This window comes from Giraffa tippelskirchi, chromosome 4 (assembly GCF_054371585.1).
Source record: "Giraffa tippelskirchi isolate mGirTip1 chromosome 4, T2T-mGirTip1v1.2.pri, whole genome shotgun sequence".
Taxonomy (NCBI): Eukaryota; Metazoa; Chordata; class Mammalia; order Artiodactyla; family Giraffidae; genus Giraffa; species Giraffa tippelskirchi.
Genome location: NC_137278.1, coordinates 155,474,094 through 155,499,792, shown reverse-complemented (window position 1 = coordinate 155,499,792; position 25,699 = coordinate 155,474,094). Strand labels below are relative to the sequence as shown.

Below are 25,699 nucleotides of genomic sequence, written 5' to 3'. Positions count from 1 at the left end.
CAGGCTGGGCTCCTGCTGCTCCCGTTGCGGGAGAGGGGTCCCTGCCCAGCCCGAGTCCTCCACCCACCATCAGTTACCCTCCTCTCCTCCCACACCCACAGACATCCACGTCTGCTTGCCCAGTCAGTTCAAGTGCACCAACACCAACCGCTGTATCCCTGGCATCTTCCGCTGCAATGGACAGGACAACTGCGGAGATGGCGAGGACGAGAGGGACTGCCGTGAGTGCCCCGGGCGCAGGCAGGGACGGGGGTGTTGGAGAACGGGCACGGAAACACGATTCACCTTGAAGTCCAGCCCCCGCTTCTTCTAGGGACCGTGCCGCTCTCAAGTAATGTTATTAGATGAGCAACATGAATTATATGGGGTGTGACTCGGTTTGCTCATAAAATCATCGTGCACATCATAGAGATGTGCAGATCCTGAAGACAAAATCACCAAAATTAGAAATAAACTGTCTCTTCCTGCAAGAAATTGCTGGCAGGACCAGGACAAGGCCAGGGCTTGGGAGAGAGAGAAGATGTGGAGGAGAACTGTGGGGAGAGGCGAAGTGGGCAGGTCCTCACTCTCTCCCCAACCCCGCAGCCGAGGTGACCTGTGCCCCCAACCAGTTCCAGTGCTCCATCACCAAGCGCTGCATCCCCCGGGTCTGGGTGTGTGACCGGGACAACGACTGTGTAGACGGCAGTGACGAGCCCGCCAACTGCAGTGAGTCTCCCGGAGCCCACCCTCCCTCCAGAGGGTCCGCAGCTTCCACCAACCCCGCGTGTGACCCCCCTCGGTGGCCACTCCCACCCAGACCTCACCCTCACAGTGTGTTCCTGAAAGGAGCCTTCCTCCTCACCCCGGCCACCCCCTTGCAGCCCAGATGACCTGCGGGGTGGACGAGTTCCGCTGCAAGGACTCAGGCCGCTGTATTCCTGCGCGCTGGAAATGTGACGGAGAGGACGACTGCGGGGACGGCTCGGACGAGCCCAAAGAGGAGTGTGGTGAGCTTCCCCGGCCCTGCTTGGGAAAGGTGCTGGGGAGGGCAGGGGCTGCCCACTGCCTGAGCGTCCTCACCACCTGTACCCACCATCTCCTAATTCCCCACCCCCACTGGCAATGGACATGAACTTGGGCAAACCCAGGAGATGGTGAAGGATAGAGAAGCCTGGTGTGCTGCAGTCCATGAGGTCACAGAGTCAGACACAACTTGGTGGCTGAACGACAACTCCCACCGGCACCTCCTCAGCACACATCTGCCCACCATCTGGGATCTGTAGATCCCCTCCCTGAAGCAGCTCCCCCAACTTGTGTCCCCTCTGCCCCAGAAGCTCCCATTGCCCCCACATCTCAGAACATGGCCTTGGCTGCCACCACTGACCTGCGTCAGGCTGGAACGCCCACTCTCCCGCACTTGGCCATCCTGACCGGACCTCCCGAGACCCTGAGGTCCGCCCCCTACTCTGCCCCTGACTGCCCCCCCAATCTTTCCTCTTCTAGACGAACGCACCTGTGAGCCCTACCAGTTCCGCTGCAAGAACAACCGCTGCGTGCCAGGCCGCTGGCAGTGCGATTACGACAACGACTGCGGGGACAACTCCGACGAGGAGAGCTGCAGTATGTCCCCTCCCCCTCCCCACCCCCCGGCCCACAGGTGCCCTTCCCCAGGAGACCTCCGGCACCTCCCCCCGCCCATCGCCACCGGGCTGCACTAGGGCAGGTGGCCGCCTCCCGGGGCTGAGGGTCAGGCCCCCTCCCGCCTCACCCCCGCCCCCACTTCATGTTGTGTATTTGAGTTTGTGCCATTTCACCTCATCTCATGTTTCTCTCCATTTTCACACTGTCCTCTCGGGGTTGCAGAGGTAGGTGTTTCTGATGTGCCCGTGCCCCGCCACACCCCTGCCGCTGCCCCAGAGCCCACCTGTCCCCGTGCTGTGCCAGCCTGTCATCCTTTACTGGCCTCTCCCTGAACCCTGGTGCTTGTCTTAGTGGTCTTGTCCCTCCCCACCCCTCCCACACACAGTCTGTCCTGAGGGCAGGGCCAGGGACCCCATGCCCTCTATTGTGTATCTGTCCCAGAGGGCTAAGTGTGAGTGTGCTCTGGGTCCGGCTGGTCCCAGGAGGGCAGCCAGTTGGCTTGCCCGGGATGGGCTGAGCATCTTGGTCATCATGCCAGTCCACTATGACCTTCAGGGGTGCAGGGACAGGTGACACTGCTCTGCAAGAGCTGGAGATGCTCCCGAGGCTGAGTCCCTATGCCCACCCTCCTGGGGCCTGTCTCTCCCTGTCCCTCCCCAGCCCCCCGGCCCTGCTCTGAGAGTGAGTTCTCCTGTGCCAACGGCCGCTGCATTGCTGGGCGCTGGAAATGCGATGGGGATCATGACTGTGCAGATGGCTCAGACGAGGTGGGCAGGGAGACTGGATGGAGGGAGGGTCGGGCTTAGAAGAGTCAGGGTGGGCCTGCAGGGGTGCCCAGGTCTGATCAGGACACCTGCTCCTGTGCCCACAGAAAGACTGCACTCCCCGCTGTGACATGGACCAGTTCCAGTGCAAGAGTGGTCATTGCATCCCGCTGCGCTGGCGCTGTGATGCAGATGCTGACTGCATGGATGGCAGTGACGAGGAGGCCTGTGGCACTGGCGGTGAGCCCTCCCACCCCACCATTTAGCCCCACCTCACAGTAACACTTAATCAACGAGCCAGTTGAAATCCAGCAGAAACCTGAGGGCTGTGTCCATCCAGGCCCCACCCCACAAGTTCCAACATGGCTTAGTCAGCTGTCCTGAGAAGCCAAGTCCCTGCTCACTTTTCCTGGAGCAGTGAGGCAGCACCTGCTGCTGGCCTGGGCTCAACAGTCCAGAGGGGTACACGGGGAGCCTGGGTGGCGGAAGGTTGGAGCTTGGAGCAGTGAGGGCAGACATCCTGGTTCTAGGCTGGTGGGCTGAGGTCAGGGACTGGAAACCAGGTCCCCTGACTCCCAGGTGAGGGATCCTCCTCTGTACCTACCACTGCATGACAGTGGGCCCTGGGCCCTGCCCCACTACCAGAAAGAAACAGGGCTCTCTGGACACTTCCCCAAAATGGCCTCTTCTCCCCAAAATACCAGAGGAGGCAGTTCTGCCCAGATACCTGGCTGGTGGTAGAAAATGAGGAAACCCAGGTTGTATCCAGTGGCGATTCCACTGCTTTCCTGGAGTGCCCTCTAGGTCTCGGCCATGGAGGGAGGGGTCTGGCCACAAGACCCCATCCCCAGTAGCTGGGGGCTCAGAGCTCATTCTTTACTCTTTGCTCTCTCCGGCGCCCAGTGCGGACCTGCCCCCTTGACGAATTCCAGTGCAACAACACCCTGTGCAAGCCGCTGGCATGGAAATGCGATGGTGAGGACGACTGCGGGGACAACTCCGACGAGAACCCAGAGGAGTGCGGTGAGGCTCCAGGGTGGCTGCGGGGCTTCGAAGGGGGCAGGGTGGGGCAGGGCTCCAGACAGGGCGGGCTCTCCCGCTCCCTGAAGGCTCTCAGCTGGGGTGGGGGGACCCGCAAGGCTGATTCTGACTCTGTCCTCTCGACGCTGCAGCCAGGTTCGTGTGCCCTCCAAACCGGCCCTTCCGTTGCAAGAACGACCGTGTCTGCCTGTGGATTGGGCGCCAGTGCGACGGCACGGACAACTGCGGGGATGGGACGGATGAGGAGGACTGTGGTGAGCAGGGGGCCAGCGAGGGGTGGTTCTGGGGGGCGCCTGGAGTGGGGATGCTGCACAAGCTGTGGGGGTGGCCCAAGTGGGAGCTGTGTCTGGTGAGTCGATTCAGGGAAAGGGGAGGATCCACTGCCGGGAGCCTGGGGACCCTGTCTTGGCAGGAGAGACACCCCTGGGGAAGGCGTTAAAACGGAGACTGCGTGTCTGAACAGTTTAACCAACTTCCCCTGAGGCTTAGAGCCAGGCTTGGGGCCCTTCTACCTGTAATGGAGAGGGGGTTCCTGTGGGAAGAGGGGCAGGGTGGTAAATACTAGGACCTGAAGCCGCGCCCTCCGGCAGAGCCGCCCACGGCCCAGACCTCCCACTGCAAAGACAAGAAGGAGTTTCTGTGCCGGAACCAGCGCTGCCTCTCCTCCTCTCTGCGCTGCAACATGTTCGATGACTGCGGGGACGGCTCTGACGAGGAGGACTGCAGCATGGGTGAGGGTGAGACCCGCATGCCGGCGGGGGCGGGGGCCGGGAGGGACGGAGAGCCTAAGCCCAGGCCTAGACTCACTGTCTCCGCAGACCCCAAGCTGACCAGCTGCGCCACCAACGCCAGCATCTGTGGGGATGAGGCCCGCTGCGTGCGCACCGAGAAAGCCGCCTACTGTGCCTGCCGCACTGGCTTCCACACGGTGCCAGGCCAACCCGGATGCCAGGGTAGGAAGGGGGAGTCCACGAGGCGGGCAGAAGCCCCTGCCGCGAGATTCTCCCTAACCCGGGCGTGTAACCTCCAGACATCAACGAGTGCCTGCGCTTTGGCACCTGCTCGCAGCTCTGCAACAACACCAAGGGCGGCCACCTGTGCAGCTGCGCACGCAACTTCATGAAGACGCACAACACCTGCAAGGCGGAAGGTAGGTGCTAGGAGAGGGCAGAGAGAGGGGCAGGGCTTACAACGCCGGGATAGGAAATGAACCTGGGAAGTGGTGTCTTCCTCCGGGCACCCTTGCCCAAGCCTGCAATTCCAGACCCACCGGACAGCTTCCTGAACATGGCTGGCAGCCGTGCAGAGGCCAGAGGTCCTGGGGCGAGAGCATCACCACTCACACAGTCAAAAGTACCCCACCTGCATATTCCCATTATGCTTTTCTCAGCTTTACTGAGGTATCAGTGACAAAACTGTCAGATATTTAACGTGTGCAAGGTGATGATCTGATGTACATATTCCTTGTGAAAGAATTCCCCCCGTTGAGTTAATTAACACATCCTTCATTTCACATATTTACCTTTTTTTGGTGAGAACATATGCTTTGATGCACACCTGCACCTTCCTCATGCCTCTATACAAAGACACCCCTTATCCATGTACACACACCTGGGTACACACAACCCCAAATATGTCCAAGTGCACCCAGATGCCCATGCACACCTACATGCCTCCATGGGGTGCTCATGTACCCCCACATGTGTGTGTACCTACGAGCAGATATCAGACAATATGGAGCAGAGAGTGTGGTGATGCCTGCAGAGACCGTGAGGAGGCAGAGGTCCCTGAGGCTGGAGGAGGAGGGACAGCTTTCTGGAGTAGCAGGTCACCCTAGATCACCTCAGGAGAGGAGGAAGTTCAAGGACTCAGGCTGGAGCCGTCAAGCCTGGCACTGGGGCGGGATGAGCAGAGACTTCAGGCCACGTCAGATGGCTTTACTAAGAGAGAAGACACTGTTAATGTGAAAGGGGCAGGGCTGGGTGGGGAGCACAGCTCAGCCGGCTCCTTCCAGCACCAGGCCCGACAGCCCCCAGCCCCAGCTTTCACCCCCGCCAACATCTGGGCTCTTGTCCCTCCAGGCTCTGAGTATCAGGTCCTGTACATCGCTGACGACAACGAGATCCGCAGCCTGTTCCCCAGCCACCCCCATTCGGCTTACGAGCAGGCCTTCCAGGGTGACGAGAGCGTCCGCATCGATGCCATGGATGTCCATGTCAAGGCTGGCCGCGTCTACTGGACCAACTGGCACACAGGCACCATCTCCTACCGCAGCCTGCCCCCTGCTGCACCTCCCACCACTTCCAATCGCCACCGGCGACAGATTGACCGGGGCGTCACCCACCTCAATGTGAGCACCCAGCCTGGGGTGGGACCTACATGGAGGCACAGACTGGGTGGAAAGTCTCCAAACAGCAGAGAGTTCAGAGCAGAGTTTGCAGAGGACAGTGGAAGGGGCAAAGGATGAGGCTGGCATGCAGGGTGACCTTCAGATGACGTCATGAGGCATGAACAGCAGGTAGGCAGAGCAGCACTGTCATCAGTAGGTGGTGCCACCACCTGGTGGCCCAAGGCTGCAGGGCACCATGGGCACTTGGCCTTCAGCGTCAGAGCCATGTTCAGTTCCTGAACGGCACACCGGGTCCATGTTGCCAAGCTCTTGAGCCTCTTTGGGCCTCACTTTGTTCCTCAGTAACGCAGGGTAATGGTAACAGCAGGGACAGGGAGTGGGGGGCTGGATAATGGGCAGGAAGGCCAAAGGCGGTAACCTCTGAACCTGTGACCCACCCTATCCAGATTTCAGGGCTCAAGATGCCAAGGGGCATCGCCATTGACTGGGTGGCTGGGAACGTGTACTGGACCGACTCAGGCCGGGATGTGATCGAGGTTGCGCAGATGAAGGGCGAGAACCGCAAGACACTTATCTCCGGCATGATCGACGAGCCCCACGCCATTGTGGTGGACCCACTGAGAGGGTATGCGGGGGTGCGGTGGGGAGGCATGTGGGCTGGGGCTAGGAAGTCCCTGGGATGGAGGTGGGTGCCCAGCCCCCAGTGTGGCTATCTCCTCCCAGACCAGCCTGAGGTCAGTGTCCTCTGCAGGCCCCTGGGTCTTCCAGGCTGCGTCCAGCCCTGGCCCTCCCTGATGTCACCCAGGGTCACACTGGCTTGCCCAACTGGGGCCTGGCCTCCCCTGGGCTGGCTGTCATGGGCAGCCAGGTTCTGGGCTTCTCCTCTGCTCCAGGGGGCAGCTCTGCCTACTGAACTGGGACCCAAGCAGCATATAGCAGTTTTAGAGATCTTCAACCTGGTCAGGAGGTTGACTCCCCCTGACTCTCTCTGGAAATGGACAGAACACCCTCCTCTCTGTGTACCTGGCAGTCTCTGTGTCCCCCTTGAGGGACCTCCTCTGGGAACCCACGTTCTGCCCACACTCACTTCTTGTCCCTCCCCAGCACCATGTACTGGTCAGACTGGGGGAACCACCCCAAGATTGAAACAGCAGCAATGGATGGGACCCTTCGGGAGACGCTGGTTCAGGACAACATTCAGTGGCCCACAGGTCTGTGCAGCAGGGTCAGGAACTGGGGAGAGGTGGGTTCACTGAGCTCAGGGCCACACAAAAGCTGGGGAGCGGAGGGGGCTTGGACTGGGATGGGACAGAGGGGTTGTGGAGGCTTTTCCCAGAAAAGGTGACTGCGAGTGACCATGGGGACAGGGTGGAGCCGTCCCAAACATGGATACCATCCTGCTTGCTCCCCGAGCCTGCGGTAGGAAGGCCGGGCCCTCACAGTGCTCTCTGCTCCCCCAGGCCTGGCCGTGGATTATCACAATGAACGGCTTTACTGGGCGGATGCCAAGCTCTCAGTTATCGGTAGCATCCGGCTCAACGGCACGGACCCCATCGTGGCTGCGGACATCAAACGAGGTCAGTCTCCACCAGCAGCCTTGGCCAGCCCTGACCTCAGGCCTCTGTCCTCCCCTCTGGGCCCAAGGCCTCACCCAGCTCCTGCCATCCTCCTCACCTGGCCCTCAGCAGTCCTGCAGTGCCTTTTGGGCCCCTCCCAACCAGACACCCCCTGCACCAGTCCTGCTGGCCTGAGTCCACCCTGAACCTCTGGGCCACCTTTACATTCATTCATTCATTCTACCAATGGGTGTTGAGCTGCGTGGAGGCAACATGGGTGATAATGGGAACTTAGCACATGTGGGGAGAGGGAGCAGAAGTCACTCCTGACCCCACAAGTCAGGGGCTGATGGGACCTGTTGCCAGCGGGAGGAACAGGTTGAGGGGAGGTGTGAACAGGACGTGTTGAGCTTGAAGTCCTGGAGAGCCTTGAGACACAGTGTCCGGAGAGTGTGACTAAGGCCTGAGTCCCCTCTGACTTCTCCCCAGGCCTGAGTCACCCCTTCAGCATTGATGTCTTCGAGGATTACATCTATGGCGTCACCTATATCAATAATCGAGTCTTCAAGATCCATAAGTTTGGACACAGCCCCTTGATCAACCTGACCGGGGGCCTGAGCCACGCCTCCGACGTGGTCCTGTACCACCAGCACAAGCAGCCTGAAGGTGGACGGAGAGGGAGAGCCTGGGCCGGGGCGGGGAAGGCCTGGGGGTGCTGTCTCCAAGCTGCAGCCTCAGGTTTTGGTGGGCAGGGGAGGTTGTGGGTCACAGGACTCAGCCTTCTCCCATGCTGCCCACCCCTGCAGTGACCAACCCCTGTGACCGCAAGAAGTGCGAATGGCTCTGCCTGCTGAGTCCCAGTGGGCCTGTCTGCACCTGTCCCAACGGGAAGCGACTGGACAATGGCACCTGTGTGGCTGTGCCCTCCCCAACGCCCCCGCCGGACGGTATGCTCATACCCCTCCCTGGTCCCTCATCCCTGCCCCGGAACCCTCCTCCCCTCCTGCCCCTGAATCCTCCCCTACCCCGGCTCTGCCCCTGATGACCCTTCCTGCAGCTCCTCGGCCTGGAACCTGTAACCTACAATGCTTCAACGGCGGCAGCTGCTTCCTCAACGCGCGGAGGCAGCCTAAGTGTCGATGCCAGCCCCGTTACACAGGCGACAAATGTGAGCTGGACCAGTGCTGGGAGCACTGTCGCAACGGGGGCACCTGCGCTGCCTCTCCCTCGGGTATGGCCTTTGGTTCTCCTGCCAGGACTCCTCCTGGCCCCTGGGCCCTGCTGCCCCCAAGCCGCCTCTGCCCTGCCTTCACCTACTTCACCTCTGCTGCCCTCCCACCTGCTGCCCCCAACCCCAGCATTGCTGTCCTGTGCTGTCTGCCTCCCCTCTGCTGCCCTCCTCCCACCGGGCCCTCCCAGCCCTGTTCCCCTGCAGTAGAGCCGGGCGGCTCAGTGGGCCACAGTCCCGCTCACACATCGTCTCCCCCCAGGCATGCCCACGTGCCGGTGCCCCACAGGCTTCACGGGCCCCAAATGCACCCAGCAGGTGTGTGCGGGCTACTGTGCCAACAACAGCACCTGCACGGTCAACCAGGGCAACCAGCCCCAGTGCCGATGCCTGCCCGGCTTCCTGGGGGACCGCTGCCAGTACCGTGAGTGAGCTATCCCTGGGCCCCGGGCCAGGGGACGATGGAGGCGGGGGGTGGGGGGCAGTGGGGTCTCAGGGGCTCGTTCTAGGGAAGGAGGCCATTCGCAGCTCAGCCAGGCTTGAGGTGCCAGGGCTTCTCCCCAGGGAGAGGTCAGCACACCCCCGCTGCCCTGAGGTAGTGAACCCTTTGGCATCAGGATTATTCAAGCAAAGGCAGTGCCCTGTTGGGATGCTCCGGGACATCTTTGTAACCCTGGAGCCTGTGACATGGGGACAGTGGGGGGCTCAGGAGGAGGTGGAAGTCACCCCAAAGGCCAGCTGCCCTCCACCACCTCTGGAGGACCCTCATGACAGTGAGGCTTGAGGCACCTCCTCTCCCATGCCCCGATCCACAGGACAGTGCTCTGGCTACTGTGAGAACTTTGGGACGTGCCAGATGGCCACCGACGGCTCCCGCCAGTGCCGCTGCACGGTCTACTTTGAGGGGCCCAGGTGTGAGGTGAACAAGTGTAGCCGCTGTCTCGACGGGGCCTGTGTGGTCAACAAGCAGAGCGGGGATGTCACCTGCAAGTGAGTGGGGCCCACTCCCAGTCTGTCCCACCCTCCACCCACTCCCCACCCGCCTAACCCACCATCCCAGCCCTGCCCCTCCACCAGCCCCACCCAGCCTCTGCACTCCTCCCCGCAGCTGCTCCGATGGCCGGGTGGCCCCCAGCTGTCTGACCTGTGTTGGCCACTGCAGCAATGGCGGTTCCTGCACCATGAACAGCAAAATGATGCCTGAGTGCCAGTGAGTTGGGCCTGTGCCTCACCAAGGCCTAGATCAGCCTTCCCTCCCCCAAGTCTGAGCCAGACCAGCAGGAGCCTGCGGTCCCTCCCGGTTTCCCCAGTGGATGACATGCCCACTCAGCTCTGCCCCTCCTGTCTGCAGGTGCCCACCCCACATGGCGGGACCCCGGTGTGAGGAGCAAGTGGTCGGCCAGCAGCAGCCTGGACGTAGGTGGCAGGGACCTGGGATGGAGGGCTTTGTGCCTCTGAGGCCTTTTGGACTCAGCTTCCCTCCTCTTCCCCTCTAGATATGGCCTCCATCCTAATTCCTCTGCTGTTGCTGCTGCTGATGCTTCTGGTAGCCGGAGTGGTATTCTGGTACAAGCGGCGAGTCCGAGGGTGAGTTGTGGGGAGTCTGGAAAATTGTGGCCACTGTTACGGCCCTAGTCTCACCCCCTCCTAGAATCCCTGCCCTCATGCTCCCACCTCCCCGCCAGGGCTAAGGGCTTCCAGCACCAGCGGATGACTAATGGGGCCATGAACGTGGAGATCGGGAATCCCACCTATAAGATGTACGAAGGTGGGGAGCCTGATGATGTAGGGGGCCTACTGGATGCGGACTTCGCCCTGGACCCTGACAAGGTGGGCTGGGAGGGGAGGGGAGGGGGCTTCCAGGACAGGGATGGAGGCTGTGGGTAGGGTGACCAAGGGCGTTGGGCTGGATGATGGAATGGAGGTGGGCAGAAAGTACCTAAGCCACAGAGCCCAGTGCCTGAGCCCCACCTGAACCCTCTGTTGCCTTGCAGCCCACCAACTTCACCAACCCCGTGTATGCCACACTCTACATGGGCGGTCACGGTAGCCGCCACTCCCTGGCCAGCACGGACGAGAAGCGAGAACTCCTGGGCCGGGGCCCCGAGGACGAGATAGGGGACCCCTTGGCATAGGGTCCTACACCATCGGACTTCCCCAGAGAGCCTCCTGCCCCCGGACAGAGAAGTCCTTCAAGGAGCCCCCCTCTTGCCCAGCCAACCCCTCCCCAGCCCTGCTGGGATGTATAAATGTAAAAAATGAAGGAATTACTTTTTATATGTGAGTGAGCAAGCGAGCAAGCGAGCACAGTATTATCTCTTTCCGTTCTCCTTCCTGCCTGCTCCTCAGCAAACCCCTCCCCCCAATGCTGCCTTCCGGGAGGGGGGGGGACAGGAAGGGGGCTCCTGCAAATTACAGGTATAAGGGAGCCCTGCCTCCCACCTTCCCACCAAAAACGCACCCCCACTGGGAGAGCTGGTGGTGCTGCGTCCTCCTCCCTGTACAAGACACTTTGTCAAGGCTCTCCCCTCTCGCCGCCCCCCCACACACCCTGCCAGTCCCCTGAGGGCTGATTCTGGGATCCTGAGGAGGGTGAGTCCTTTGCTGCCCTTGTCTGGAAGATTTGGCTCTGGCTGAGGTAGGAAGAGAAGGATGGAGTTTTTTAGTTCTTGGGGGAGGCCATCCCACGCCCCAGCCCCCACTCCAGGGGCACCTCTGAGATGGCCGAGCTCAGCATCCCTCCCAGATAAGCCCTCCCCTTCTCCAGTGCCCCCACTGTGGCTCCCAGGGCTGGAGAATTTCTTTGGTAAACAGTCCCCCCAGGCTCCCCTCCCCTGGGGATGAGGAGGAAGTGGGGCACACCAAGGAAGGGCAAGCGGGCAGCCCCGTTTTGGGGACATGAACGTTTTAATAATTTTTGCTGAATTCCTTTACAACTAAATAACACAGATATTGTTATAAATAAAATTGTAAAAAAAGAAAAAAAAAAGAAAGCCGTTTGTGTCTGTCTACCTGACAACTGAAGCGACTTAGCAGCAGCAGCAGCAACCTGAATGTGAGACTGAGAGCTGGCCTGTGCTTGCATGCTCCCGCCACCAGAGGGAGCCATGCTCTGTGCTGGAGGAAGGCTGGAGCATCTGGTCTTCAGTGCCCTTCTGGCCTCCATCCCCGTTTGCTGGGCTGCGGCAAGGAAGGGGGTGGCATGGAACTTGACCAGAAAGACCTGCTTCCCCTGGCTGTGTCAACTTGAGCCAGTGACTTCACCACTCTGAAACATGTGATCTCTCTGGCCGTTGGACACTTATTCCAGGATCTGTATTTTCTCTGCACTGTCACTTTTAAGGGACAACACTGTCACCCATCCTTAAACTGCTCTTCCACAGTGAGAAATCCCACAATAAGAGATGAACACACTGGGATTGTGAACGACTTTCTAGTCCTTCAGGATCGTCCCATTCCCATTTGGCTAAGTTTGCTCTTGAAGCATTAACATCTCATACCTCATAGAGACTAATTAATCAGATGTCAAGAGTAAGAACCCTGGGTTCAGGAAAAGGAAGGCACTTGTAGTTAAAGCTGGGAAGATCAGTTTTCCAGGTCTCACAGGCCACCAACAAACCCAGTTCACATCCCAGGTGTTGATGACTGCTACAGCCAAAGGGGGTCCCAAGTGTGCTAAATTGTTTCAGTCATGTCCAACTCTTTGCAACACTATGGACTGGTTCCTCTGTCCATGGGATTCTCCAGACAAGAATACTGAAGTGGATTGCCATGCCCTCCTCCAGGGGATCTTTCTGACCCAGGGATCAAACCATCATCTCATGTCTCCTGCATTGGCAGGCAAGTTTTTTACCACTAGCGCCACCTGAGAAGCCCAGGTCTACAATTCCTGTGCAGAAGGTCACACTGCTTTACATGGTCCTAGTTGCGAGAGGGTTACAGCCTCCCTTTTACTGCAGTAGCAAATACGCTCAAAGAAGGCAGCTTTAAGCATCTAAAGAAACCTAGTATGTGTGTATTAGTCTCTCAGTCGTGTCCAATTGTTTGCAACCCTATGGATTGTAGCCTGCCAGACTCCTCTGTCCATGGGATTCTCCAGGTAAGAATACTGGAGCTGGAGGCCATTCCCTTCTCCAGGGGATCTTCCCAACCAAGGGATCGAACCCGGATCTACCTCATTGCAGGCAGATTCTTTACCCTCTGAGCCACCAGGGAAGCCCAAAGAACCCTTACCCACATCCCCAAAGAAGAGCATTGCTTTGCATTCCCCCTCCCTCCCTGGCTCAACTTTCTCAGTCTATTCCTCCTTTCTTGAGGAAGCTATGGATCCAGCCACCTCCAGAAACAAGAGCCCTTCCCTTCCCTCTTAGCCTTGAGGTCCCAGCTCCAGCCTCAGCTTCCAAGCCAGTTCTGCCATCCTCCACTGGCTCCCCAGCTCCCTAGGGCCCCAGAGCAGAGCCATCCTCCTGGGGAAAAGGGGCATCCTTGTTGATTGCTTAGAGGGAGGCTTGTGTCATCATCTGTCCACCAGGTGGCGTGCACACTCCTGCAGCGCAGCTCATTCAGAAGCCCAGCACAGCCCCCTCCTCAGCACACTAATTATGCACCTGCCCTCGGACCCCATTCCAGCCTCTCACTTCCTTCCCTGGGGCTATTCTGCCACACCCCCTCTACTCTCCTCCAGCCGGTTCCTCCCCCTCCCCCAGCGCCTGTCTGCTCCCCACCACCAGCAGCCCCACCCCCTCACTCCCTCCCTCTGCCAGCCATGCATCTGGCGCCCCCGGGGAGCCACTGATTCTCTGCCTGTCGCCTCAAGATCCTGGGCAGAGCCAGAGGGGGCCCCAGCTGCGGCTTGGAACACACACTCCTCCAGTCAGCATCCTTCCTCTGCCCACCAGGACGGCCAGGAGAGGGTCTACCTGAAGGCAGTGCTCAAAAATTCCCCACCTGGCAAGGATGGCAGAGAGACCTAAGACAGAGATGGAGAAGAGACAGGGGCAGAACCAGAGGCTGATACAGACAGAATGAGAGATAGAGACAGAGAGATGGAGACAGGGAGTGTGTGTGTGTGTGTGTGTGTGTGTGTGTGTGTGTGTGTGTGTGTGAGTGAGAGCTGGGGAGAGGAAGCTGTGACTTGAGACTAGCAAAAGGAGGCGAGGTTGGGTGCATCAGGGCTCCAGAAAAACAGGATGGGCTTCTGTCCTGGGTACCATGGGCCTGAGTGTGCCCACTGCCCCCACTACCCACTACCACCTCAGCAGCCCCTGTGTTTGGCAGTCAGGATTCTGGATGGAGCCTTGTGGCCTGAGGCCTGGCTGTTCCTGCCTCTCCCTGCCTCCCTCTGTGCCCTGCCTACACTCAGGCTCCTGATCCAGGGTGCTGTCTGTCTCTCCTGGAGTATCTGTGTCCACTTCATCTTCTCAGCATTCCTGATCCTTGTTTTGTGTCTTGTCACATCCATGTGTCTGTCTATTTGTTTATGTGTGCCCGGGCTTGTCTTTTGGACTGCCGGTGCCAGCGTACACCTGAGTGTGTCCATCACTATCTGTTAATGTCCACCTCTCTGCCAAGACAAGGAAGGTGGGGTCGGCTATGAGTACCTGGCTGGGTATGCGTGTCTCTTGATGAAAGTTGCGTTTATCTCTCAGGACTCTGTGTATGCACACTCTGTGTAAACCGACTGTGTCCATCTACGTGGATCAGTGCCACTAGGCATGCACCTGTCTGTGTATGTGTGCGCCGGTCTCTGTGTCAATGTGTTTCACTCTGCCTGTATGTTCACCTCTACTGTGTGGCCTGCCCCTGCGAGGCACCTTCTTGCATGCCTGGGGACATGTGTTGGGGTCTCCCGGTATGCATCTGTCTGTCTCTTAGCTTGTCCCTATCTCTCGCTGTCGAGGTGTCGGTCATAGCACAACCTCAGCCACAGCCTCTGTGCATAGCAACAGCTGACAGCTGAAGACTCCCTGGGCAGGAGAGAGAGAGAGACTAGGGGGAGGAGGGAGCTGATGAAGAAACAGCCAAGAGGATTGGGACAGAGACAGGGCCAGACTGGGGACAGAGACAAGGACAGGGCCAGAGGAGAAAGGGGAGAAGGATCTAGAGCGACTGATGGTGAAAGATGGGACTCTGGGCGGAAAGGGATGGATGGAGATCGCACCAAGAAGCCGGGCCGTTGGTGCGGCTCCTGCCTAACCCCAATGCAGGGAGGCTCTGGGACGCCTGGGGGGGTCAGCAGAGGGGGCGAGGGGCAAAGGTGAAGGGCGAGTCTAGCGGAGGGGTCCTGAGACCGCAGAGGTGCCTTGAAGGCGGGGGTGGGGGCGGCGGGCGCAGTTTGTCAGCCCTATTGACAGACGTGATGGGGTTTCCGTCCGTGATCAATGATACTCATCTCCGGGCCGAATGAGCCGCGGGGCGCCCATCCATCCCCGTCAGCGCCGCGCGGCGGCAGTCGCCCGGGGCCCCGCCCGCCCACCTCGGCCCCTGCCCTGCTCCTGCCCGGGGACCCTCCAGGGTCCGGAGCACAGAAGAGGCCGGGAGCTCCGAGGGACCCTCGCCAGGCTCCCCACTCTCCGTGCCCCGCTTCGGGAACAAGGTCCTGGAGCCGGGAGCCCCACCCCCGGCCCTGTTCCTCAGGGCTGCACCCACCCAGCCTCTCGGGTCCGCGGCCCCCGAGCCCCGCAGCCCCCTCCTCTCCGCTCCGCACCTGGGCCGGGGGCGTGTCTGGGGCGTGTCGGGGTGAAAGTCACCTTCGGTGCCCCGGGCCGGGCGGGAGGGGGCGCGCGGGGCGCGGCCGGGATTGGAGCGCCGCGGAGCCCCGCCCCCCCGCCCGCCCGCCCGAGTCCGACCCAACTTTCTCCCCCGCCCGCGCCCCGCCCCCAGCGCCGCGCTCCGCGCCTCTCGCCGCTCAGTCCGCGGGCCGCGCCGCCCGCTCCCGCCGCTCCGGCAGCCACCCCGCGGCACGCCCGCCGGGGCCCCTCGTCCCCAGGCCCGGCGCCCGCCCCGCCCGGCCGCCCGGGAAGATGCGGTTGCTCCCGGAATGGCTTCTCTTGCTCTTTGGCCCGTGGCTCCTGAGGAAGGTAAGGGTAGCCGGGCGGTAGCACGAGCGCGGGGGTCCCGGACGCCAAGGTCCCAGAGTGCGAGGGGCTCCGTGCGCCCGCCTGGTCTACAGCGCAGAGCGTCCCAACTTTGCCCGGCTCGGGGTGGGAGGAGAGGGGACACGGACAGACAGACTCCCGGTTCAGGATAGGCGCTCTCCCAGCGCAAGTTGGCTGAGGGTCCCGGGTGGGGTGGGGTGGGATGGGGGGTGCCAGGGTGGAGACCCGACTCGGATCCCGCTCCAGGCGAGGCGGGGGAGGGGACGAAGCCCGACCCACGAGGGTGCCAGACGGAGCGGGAGTGCGAGACAGACAGACAAGCCAGCAGGGTGTCAGCCTTGCCGTCTTTCCACGCCAACCTCACTCGCCTTCCTCGCTGTCTGTCCTTCCACCCCTCCACCCCCGCCTTCTCATTTCTCTCCTCTGCTCTTGTCACAATGCCAGGTGGGCACTGTGCTCCGAGCAGACTCGGCCCGAACACACGCGCGCACACACGGACCCACACAGATACCGCCGAACTTGGCTACCATCTCCCATTGCATTTCCCGCGGAGACACCGTCTCCCCTGCACAACCTCACAGACACACCCCTCGCGCGCGCCCGGCGGGTAGGGGGTGTGGGCTGTCTGGACAGAGTCTCTCCTCCCGTCCTCTCCTCTCTCCATCTCCCCGAGGCTGGCCTGTTTCCCTGAAGCTCCAGGGCAAAGACAGGCTAAAGGGGCCCAGACTTGATCTGCGTCCCTCCGGACTTGGAGGCTTCAATTCGTGTACACCGGGTGCTCGTGTGTGCTGGTGTGGTGTGTGTGGGTCAGCGTGTGCACCTGTGTGTGTGCCTGTGTCCCGGGCAGCCAGGCTTGCTTGTCTAGTGCTGGCGTCCAGGGTGCGTGTATGCTGGTGTGGAGTGTGGTGTTGGCTCTGAAGGGGTGAGTCCCTGCTTCACAGTGCAGCCATCTGTGCCCTGCTGTGCATCCCACAATGGGGGCCTAGGCCCTGGACCCCTATCTTCTTACACCAGCCCCCTGCCCCTGACTTTCCTGTTTCCTACCCTAAGTGTGACCTACCTAGTCTGGGGGCAGACAGGTAGCTCCCCAAAGCCCTACTCCCTGCATCCCAGCCCCCAGCCCCTACAGAGTCTGAAAGGGGTGTAGACCACACACACACACACTTAGCCTCCCACCTGCTCATTCAGATCACCTTCTGCAGCTCCAGCAGGGCGGGGGCCCTTAGTGAAGCTGGTGATTCTCTCAAACCAGCCTGGTGACCTTGAGGGGCTGGAAGGTGGGTGAAGGAGCCCCCTCCACAAAAACTGCTTCCACTGGCAGGAGCTTCTTGGGGACCTGCTGCCTAGCTCTGCCCTCGTAGAGCACTCTGGGAGGGGGTCTCTGCCCCACAACCCACTGGGATGTGAAGGCCCTGGGGAGAGGTAGTGGGGCTGGATTGTCCTCCCCTGCTCCTCCTTCCTAGTTCCTCCCCACTCTCCTCTCTACTCTCCCCATTAAGTAAACTCCCCTGTGGACAGATCTGGTTTAATTTCCTTTGCCCCCTGAAGGGGAATGAAACATCTGGTGAAGACTTGAGGGAGAGTGAGCGTGAGGATGTGAGCAGTGGGGATCTATCTGAGTGCGCGAGAGCTGCTGCTCTGGGCCTACGTGTTGGAGTCCATGGAGGAGAGGGTGTCTGCCATTTAGTGCGGCTTGTATGCATGTGAGAATCTGTGTTTGCATGTACATACAGACTATGTGTGCATGTGTATAACTGTGAAGGGGGATGTGTGTAGGACAGTGTGTGTCTGACTACCTCTCTGTGTGTGCTCATGTGTGGTGTATGGTGTGTGCACATGTGTATGCACATCTCGGAGTATCGAGGTGTGTCTCTGGTGCATACCTCTGTGTTGGGGTGCCTGTGTTGTCTGTACGTGAGTCTCTGAGGCTTGCATGTGTCTGCATTCTTGTCATCTTGAGTGCATTTGAGTGTGGGTATGAGAAGGAAATGGCAACCCACTCCAGTACTCTTGCCTGGGAAATCGCATGGACAGAGGAGCCTGGCAGGCTATAGTCCATGGGGTCACAAAGAGTCTGACATGACTTAGAGACAAAAACAAGAATAATGGGATTGTGAGCCTCAAGATGTGTTCATGTATCCGAATGTGGCTTGTGTGTGTGTGTGTGCACTCAGGGCTGTCTCAGTGCCAAGGCTGGCACTGGGCTGACACTGAATAAGAGGCTGGTGGGGGACAGTTTGCAGGGAAACCCTAACTGTCCCATGTTAAGCACCCTGCCTTCTCCCATCTTGCTCACCGGCCCCTCCTGCAGGCGCCCTCTCCCTCCTCCCTCCTTGCTCCAGGCTCCTGGTCTCCTATGGGGCCTGCGACTCCTGGCTTCCACTGCCCCTGGGGCTCTGGCCCAGGCCTCCTGCAGGATCTTTCCAACATGGTCTCTGACTTCTCGCCCTCTCTGTCTCTGTCTTCGCCACCCCTTGCCAAAGCAGCCGCCTACTGGGAGAAGCAGCAGGCGATCAATAGTCACTAATCACTAATCACTAATTACTAATTAGCTGGGGGAGGGCAGGGGCGGGGCCCTGTGGGACCTTCCAGCTCTAGCCTGCCTCAAGGAAGGATTAGGCTGAACTAAGTCTCTCAGCACTGGCTGGCTCCAGCCCTGCATCTAGCCACCCCCTCCTGACTCCATATCCCCCTCTAACCCCTCAACTAATCTCTGGCTGGGCCACTTAGGCACGTGCAGCCTGGGCCAGGGCCCAGAGCTGTCGCCGGGATTTGGGGGTAATCAGGGGCCGCAGCTGAGCCAGGAGCATAGGCGAGGGGGGTCGCTGATAGCTCTCTTGGGTCAGAGCCCCGGAATATGGGAGGGGCACCCGACGGAAAGAAGAAGGTAGACTGTCTTAGGTTTGGGGTAGGGAGGAGCTGGGGGTCCAGGACTGGGTGGCTGGGGAAGAGGTGAGGTAATTTGGGGACAGAAACAAGGTAAAGAAGGGTCACTGGGTTCAGAAACTGTCCTTGGGGAGAGGCGGGATAAACGTTCAGAGAGACCCGGTGAGTGGAGGGGGCATCATCGGGGTCAGAGATGAAGTCATTGTGGAGGAGGTGTGGAACTTTGGACTGAGCCCTAGAACTCCACTTGGGCGTGGACGGGGGACAGGGTTACGGAGAAAGGGCAGGGTCTGTCGTGGGGGAAGAGTCCCAGGGCTCCCGGCTGGCTGGGCGCTGTGGCGAGTCCCAGGGCTTGGGGTGGAAACGAGCTGTGGGCCAGGGATGGGGAGCGGGGAGCGCTTGCCTTGAGCGCTGGAAATTGGCGAGTCTCCCCCTCTCCCTAGCCTACCCCTCCTCCACCTCCACCCCGCCCACTCCCCCTCCGGCTCCGGCTTCGGGAAATTACATCCCAGCTCAGCGGCTCCCACCCCCCCCCCCACCGCGCCCCGGAGCCCGCGCCTTTATGGGCACATTTATTGCAATAATAAAGTGAGGCGCGGGGCGGGGGGGCGGGGGGCAGTCGTTCCCGGGGGGACTGCGCCAGCTCTAGGAAGCAGGGAAATAAAATAAAATAAAATAAAATCAAAATTCAGATAACGGTGAGCCTTGCGCTGCAGGCCAGGAGCAGGCGGGCAGGCGGGGCTGAGGGGGAGGGGGCCCCCGGCCCAAGGGCAGAGCCCGCCCCAGAAGCCATCCCCGCCCCCTCACGCTATAGCTATAGTAGGGTCTGGAAGAAGGTATCTTCACCTGCCGAGCCCCCTCTGTGGCCTGATCCTGCCGGTCTTCTGCCTTTTTCTCTGGCTTGACTCCCATACCTGTCCTCAGCCTGTCTCCCCATCCCTGTCTCTTATCTCCTTCCTTGTCTCCCATTTCCCATTCCAGCCCCCATTCACATTCCCCATCCCCACCTCTTGGGTCTCTGCCTCCTTCAGCATCCCTGTTTCTGCCCAGTAACCATTTCCCATCCCCCGTTTCTGTCCCCCCCCCAATCTGGTCCCATCCCCATCTCCCAATCCTCCCAGTGCCCATTCCTCATCCACCATCCCTGTCTCCCCCATTCCCATTTTAGTTCCCACCTTGTTCTGCGCCCCCATCTTCACTGTCTTGGCCCCTATCCCATCTGCATCCCAGTCTCTGCCCAGCGCCTGTCCACCATTTCTGACCTCCTCTTCATCCCTGTTCCCATGCCTACCCTTGTTCCATCCTTATCTCTGCACCGTGTACCTGTGCCTGCCCAGGCCTCAGTCCCAGTCCCCCTCCATCTCTGGCCCAGTCCTCATCGCAGCCTGTCCTGTCCACCCCACCTCTGTCCTCACCCCCACCTCCATCCTTGGATCCCAGCCAGACCCTGCCTATTTTACCCACCCTGGCTGTGGGGTGCCCCCACCTCTTGCTAGGTGCAAGGCCTCAGTACGCACTTCCCTCTTCTTCCCTGACCCAGACCTGGAGCACTCTTCCTTCCCCAACTACTGGGTGCTGTCCCCGCCCCCAGTCAGAATCCTGAGCTGCCCGCCAGACCCATACAGCAGGAGAAAAGCCACCGACCAGTCTGGAGGCCTGGGGGAGGTGCACCCTGCAATGCGGATGGGGGGCTGACAGCCTGATCCTCCCCTCATTCCCAGCAGTCCCATCCCCAAAGAGCGCCCCCCCCCACCAAGTGGAGTTCAGCAGAAAAAGGCATCCTCAACTCCCCTCCAATGCGTGGGCTCGCTGCCTGGGGGGCAAAGCACTCCTGGCTCGGCTTCCACCCAGCTAGGGCCCAGAGGCGCCTGGTGAAGCGCACCCCCACCCTCACCCCCCACTCCCTCCTGCCACCACACCTCCGCACCCCCAAGCCGACAGCCAGGCTAGCCTCTCCCCTTCGCAAATGTCACTGCGCCCAATTAGCTTAATTAAACCAGCTCCAAAGCGACCAGGACCCCTCCTCGGACAACACCCTGCTCCCACTGTCAATCGTAGAGGGGGAGGGACAGCACCGGGGATTCTAGGCAAACAGGGGCTCCCATATCACCTTGCTTTCCCCTCCCTCCCACCCCCACCCACAGCGGGAGACAGACCACCTGAAGGGTAGAGGGAGAGAGCCACAGTTAGACAGACAGACAGAAACAGAAAAACAGAATCGCAGAAGAAAATTAGAGACAGAGACAAAAAGAGACAGAGAGAGAGGGAGATGGAAAAACAGTGAGAGGGAGAGCGAGAGCGAGAGAGGGAGAGCGAGCGTGAGAGCTAGGAAGCCAGAGGGAGGGTTTGATTTTATTTTATTCCATGTTCCCATTTCTCGGCTCGTTTGCTCGGAGACTCTCACCCCTCCCTGAGAACTCAGGTTCTCCCCCCAAGGTCGCTTCGGCCGCTCACCCCAACTCTTCCCTTTTATCCTGGCTGTCTCCAGAGGCGGGTGGGGGGGGTGCGGGTGCCCAAAGCCCAGGGATTTGCCAGGATCAGAGAAGCGAGAAGCATAGACAGCAGTTTGTCTGGAATCAGGGTGGGGGGACACCTAGCGCCCCTCACCACCCAGCCAAACCTGCTTTCCTCTCCAGCCCCTGCCTGGGAAGAGTGGCTACACTGAAGCAGTGGACAGGTCTTGGACTGGGTGCAGGATGTCTGGTGCTGTTGCGGTGTGCTGGGGGGGTGGGGCTCAGAGGCATTTGGGATCATAACAGCAGGTGTAGGGGCTCCTGGATGCCCCTGGAAAGAGCTAGTGATTGGGCCCAGAGGGGTGAGGAGTTTAGGTGTCAGAGTTCAAATGACTCCTCCCAACCATTCTTGGACTTCCCCTGGAAGCTTGATACACTCCCGCCTCCAATGATCTCTCCAGGGCTCAGGCCCTGCCCTCTCTAAGCCCACCTCTTGGAGTCTTGGTCCTTCCTGCTAGAAGGCCCTTGTCCCCTCCTCTGCGGCCCAGGACCCCTTCCCCCCATTCTCTCTCAGGCCCACCCTCTGGGTGTTAGCTGCCAGCTCAAGCTTGTCAGTCTGAGTCAGTCTCTCTTACCGCCCCCGCCCCCCACACCTGAGCTGGGAGGAGAGATGGTTGGGAGGAGGAATGAGGGGGGCGATAAATATGTATGACGAGCGGGTGGCGGCGGCATTAATAACCCAGGATCGCAGAGCTGCGGGAATGGGACCAGGCGGTGGAGATTCTAGCCTAGCAGCTTGACTCTGCTGTTCCTGTCCCCTGTGGACACATGGTGTGGACACATGGTATATGCAAACAGAGGGGGACACCCATGCTGCCCGGCCTCTTTACCTACTCAAAGCTCATCCTGTACGCCAGTGTGGGGATCCCCCCACCCCTCAGGAACATTCATATACAACTGACATGTATGCACCCCTCCCCCAGGGGAACACAATGAGACCACACTTGTTATATCATTGTGAATATACTGACCCAGCCTTGAGAAAGAGCTTGACACATGGACAGAGGATGAGAGGAGATCACAGAGGAAAAGTGACACCCTCAGTGAATCACACACAGCCACCCTCAGATACATAGCCAACCCAGGCATACGACTACACCAGTCACAGAAAGGCAACTAGCACAACCTGAAACAGCCTCACTCAGATTCACACGCACAGACACAACCAACCTAGGTACATATACAACCCAGACACCTCTACAGAGGCACCATGGACTGATACAACAGGCATTCAGCCACCACAAGCAGGCAGACACACACAACACAGCCTCTTCAGACTGCTACACAGGGCATACAGATAAGCATAAACACACACAGTCACCATGCACAGCCACCCCAGGCAGACACATACACACCCATCACCAGAGGTTGAGACTTGAGCATGCGCATGCACACACACACACACACACACACACACACATACACAGTCATCACTCCAGGCAGATAGACAGATACATACAATATAATAGAAATACAATCACACATGGTACTCCGCGTCCAAACCCACAAGCAGTAAGGGCCACACTGAATGGCCACAGCTAGCACGGTCTGACTGACACACTCTGACACACACAGCTCCTCTCCTTTCCACTCCCCTCGCTGGAGCAGCATCTCCATATTTCTTCCTCTCTGCTCTCTCACGTCTCCTTCACTCGCAGCCACCCCCCCACCCCGCCCCAGATAATTGATGGCCCCGGGCCTGGCCCCACTGCTCCCGCCTCTCGATCCATCTTGTACTCGCCCTGCGCGCCCTGCGCTGTCTCCCAGATCGTCTGCCACCTGAGACACGGAGATGGGTGGGGGGCAAGCAGGGCAGTCTTCCTCCGTACCCCTCCTAGCCCAGGGGAGGACCACCAGGCGGCCTCCCCAACAGCAGGAGCGCTGGAGGTGGAGAGGGGTGCCCACTAGTAGCCCCCAAGCCTCAGCCCACAGCAAGCATGCAGAGTGTCCACTGCTCTCTTCAGCTCCATTGGTCTCCCATGCTCCACCCCTCAAGGGAGTAGAGGCTGAGGCCTGGGTGGGGGGTCCAGTCTTGGCAAAGGTGTGCTGGGAGGTCTCACTCTTTCCTGATGCTGGGCACTGACAGTGGTCGTGGCCTCCCTTGCCTGAGTCCAGCTTCTCCATGGTCCATTACTCCCAATCAAGCCAGAGTTCATAGCGCCAGTCCCTTTCAAACCCACACTGCTTTGGCTCTTTTGGTTTTCTCAGCCCTCGTCAGAGTTCTATGAGAAGACAAGGATTCTAGTGTCATTTCACAGATGTAGAAACTGAGGCCGAGACCACACGCCTTGAAAGAGCCGCGGGCCCATTCCAACGGGCACTCCCTGAGCCACTGCTGTGGCAGCCCGATTCCGTTTGTTCTCCAAGCGGCTGTGGACAGGGACCGGCGTGGCCCTGGCGGGTGGCCCCAGACAACCCCAGCGTCTCTCTTTTCCTCCTTCTTGGTCCCCAGGCCGTCAGTGCCCAGATACCGGAGTCCAGGAGGCCGCAGTACCTGGAGCTGCGTCCCGCCACGGCCGGAGGTGGCGCCCCTGGCCATCAGCTCCCGGCAGCGCCAAAGTCCTCCGACGGCCTGGGCACCGCGCGTGCCTGGAGCTGGGCCTGGCCGGCTAACCACACAGGGACACTGGCCCGGGCTGGGGCGGCGGGAGCGCCAGCGCAGCGCACGAAGAGAAAGCCGTCCATCAAAGCGGCCCGCGCCAAAAAGATCTTTGGCTGGGGGGACTTTTACTTCCGTGTGCACACTCTCAAGTTCTCGCTGCTGGTGACGGGTAAGATCGTGGACCATGTGAACGGTACCTTCAGCGTCTACTTCCGCCACAACTCGTCCAGCCTGGGCAACCTCAGCGTCAGTATCGTGCCGCCCTCCAAGCGTGTCGAGTTTGGGGGCGTCTGGCTGCCGGGGCCCTCCCCCCACCCGCTGCAGTCTACGCTGGCCCTGGAGGGGGTGCTCCCTGGGCTGGGGCCCCCGCTGGGAATAGCGGCGGCGGGGCCTGGGCTCGGGGGCACCCTCGGCGGTGCGCTGGCGGGTCCGCTCGGGGGCGCGCTGGGAGTGCCTGGGGCCAAAGAGTCACGCGCTTTCAATTGCCACGTGGAGTACGAGAAGACAAACCGCGCGCGCAAGCACCGGCCGTGCCTGTACGACCCGTCGCAGGTGTGTTTCACCGAGCACACGCAGAGCCAGGCCGCCTGGCTGTGTGCCAAGCCCTTCAAAGTCATCTGCATTTTCGTCTCCTTCCTCAGCTTTGACTACAAACTGGTGCAGAAGGTGTGCCCAGACTATAACTTCCAGAGCGAGCACCCCTATTTTGGATAGCCCACCCCGCCCTCGCCCGGGGCCCTGAGCTTCCCGCGAAATCCCAGACTCCCTGAAGTGGAACCCCTGCCCCTACCCCGCAGCTCCTGTGGCCGCGTCCACCCCTTCCACTCTGAGGGTGGAGAGGAACAGCCCTTCCGAGGCTGTCAGCCGGTGTGGATCCCCTTTTCATTATGGGGAGTGCCCACGAGGCTGGGGGTAACCCCCCATTGGCTAAGCTTCTAGTGGAGGGCCCAGAAGGCAGCCCCAGAATCGGCGGGGCTTGGAGGCGGTCCCTGCGTCCCCTGCGTCCCCATTGAGTCCTCTTCACGCCTGCGCCTGGCGCTGGGCTGGATACTCCCTTTGCCCGCAGCTTTAATAACGCCTTGCCTGGCACCCTCATCCCACCCCTTTCTTACTCCCAGGCGCTTGTCTTCCCCCCTATACCCACTTAAAGACCATAAAGGCCTATACACCGTGGTCTATTCCCAATCCCTCTGCCTGTCGTATGCCTGTCCCCATTTCCCCGGAGCCCCAATAATTAGGGTAGGGGAAGCAACACTCCTGTGCATAGGCGATCCACTCGCCTGCCCTCTGCCCACCTCCCTCCAGTCCCTGCCAGCCTTGCTCCACCTTCTGGCTGCTTCCTCTCGGTGATTTTTTTTTTTTTTCCTACGCCAAAACAGACGGGAAAGGGAACAAAATAAAGTGAAATCCAATACGCGTCTGTGTGAGACCTTTAGGCAAGGGGGTGGTGGTGGTGTGCGTTTCTGTCTGGCAGAGACCTGGCCAGGGCCTCCTCCCTCGGCGGCTCATGGGGAAACGGAGGCAAATATTGACGGAGCTGGCACCTTGGAGGTCATCTAAGACGAGATCAGATTCAGACGAGGAGGACGACCCTTGGGGCTGAGCCCTTCAGGAGATGGGAATTTTCCTCCCAGAGGTGGGCGGGGTGAAGCTGCCGAAAATAGGACGGGGATTAGACCTGAGAAGGGACCACCAGCGGGCTCTCTGGGGGAGGAGGTATAAGGCCCTGAATGGGATGGAGATGGAAGGACAGTGTAGGCGGAGCACTGACAACCTGCTAAGCTCCGCGGGCTGGCGGGAGGCGGCAGGTGGGGGGGGGGGCGGGGGACAGAGTTTGCGGCATCTGGAGTCATCGATCTTCCTTTTCCTTCCTAATTTCGTGGGCGCTGAGTTTGCAGACGGTTGGGGGAGGGAGGGAGAGAGGCCTGAGACGAGGGGTGGGGGAAGGGACGACTGCGAGTTTGGAGAACTGGGCAACGCCGCTCCCGCTTGCCGTCTGCAAACGCAAACAAGGGCCCCTTCAGCCAGCTGTCCACCCT

The 25,699-nt window shown here is 60.2% G+C and overlaps 2 protein-coding genes across 3 annotated transcripts in view; both read left to right on the top strand.

The window, feature by feature from the left end:
- LRP1 (LDL receptor related protein 1) overlaps positions 1 to 11,555 on the top strand; it is a 79,876-nt gene extending 68,321 nt beyond the window's left edge. Inside the window, exons 65-89 of one of the 2 annotated variants that reach the window (XM_081594339.1) lie at positions 102 to 221; positions 586 to 708; positions 864 to 989; positions 1,486 to 1,602; positions 2,284 to 2,390; positions 2,495 to 2,627; positions 3,291 to 3,410; positions 3,560 to 3,682; positions 4,019 to 4,159; positions 4,247 to 4,381; positions 4,459 to 4,578; positions 5,510 to 5,778; positions 6,225 to 6,403; positions 6,883 to 6,989; positions 7,239 to 7,355; positions 7,824 to 8,000; positions 8,141 to 8,281; positions 8,392 to 8,565; positions 8,825 to 8,986; positions 9,378 to 9,552; positions 9,671 to 9,772; positions 9,914 to 9,978; positions 10,059 to 10,149; positions 10,248 to 10,392; positions 10,557 to 11,555. In XM_081594339.1, coding sequence (XP_081450465.1) covers positions 102 to 221; positions 586 to 708; positions 864 to 989; positions 1,486 to 1,602; positions 2,284 to 2,390; positions 2,495 to 2,627; positions 3,291 to 3,410; positions 3,560 to 3,682; positions 4,019 to 4,159; positions 4,247 to 4,381; positions 4,459 to 4,578; positions 5,510 to 5,778; positions 6,225 to 6,403; positions 6,883 to 6,989; positions 7,239 to 7,355; positions 7,824 to 8,000; positions 8,141 to 8,281; positions 8,392 to 8,565; positions 8,825 to 8,986; positions 9,378 to 9,552; positions 9,671 to 9,772; positions 9,914 to 9,978; positions 10,059 to 10,149; positions 10,248 to 10,392; positions 10,557 to 10,697 — 3,410 coding nt within the window. In that variant the 3' untranslated portion in view covers positions 10,698 to 11,555. Of the gene's footprint in view, positions 1 to 101; positions 222 to 585; positions 709 to 863; positions 990 to 1,485; positions 1,603 to 2,283; positions 2,391 to 2,494; positions 2,628 to 3,290; positions 3,411 to 3,559; positions 3,683 to 4,018; positions 4,166 to 4,246; positions 4,382 to 4,458; positions 4,579 to 5,509; positions 5,779 to 6,224; positions 6,404 to 6,882; positions 6,990 to 7,238; positions 7,356 to 7,823; positions 8,001 to 8,140; positions 8,282 to 8,391; positions 8,566 to 8,824; positions 8,987 to 9,377; positions 9,553 to 9,670; positions 9,773 to 9,913; positions 9,979 to 10,058; positions 10,150 to 10,247; positions 10,393 to 10,556 lie in introns of both variants that reach the window. The other variant, XM_081594338.1, reaches the window with a different exon arrangement.
- A 3,887-nt stretch (positions 11,556 to 15,442) lies between these two features.
- Positions 15,443 to 25,072, top strand: NXPH4 (neurexophilin 4). The gene is made up of 2 exons (XM_081594399.1): positions 15,443 to 15,641; positions 23,511 to 25,072. The coding sequence occupies exons 1-2, from the start codon at positions 15,585 to 15,587 to the stop codon at positions 24,372 to 24,374; spliced, it is 921 nt and encodes a 306-aa protein (XP_081450525.1). The 5' UTR covers positions 15,443 to 15,584; the 3' UTR covers positions 24,375 to 25,072.
- The last annotated feature ends 627 nt before the right edge of the window (positions 25,073 to 25,699 follow it).

Bases quoted from the DNA above. Each gene is read 5' to 3' on its own strand.
- NXPH4 (XM_081594399.1), top strand. From the start codon at position 15,585: ATGCGGTTGCTCCCGGAATGGCTTCTCTTGCTCTTTGGCCCGTGGCTC. The intron at 15,642-23,510 runs GTAAGGGTAGCC...CTTGGTCCCCAG, and splicing joins GCCCGTGGCTCCTGAGGAAG to GCCGTCAGTGCCCAGATACC.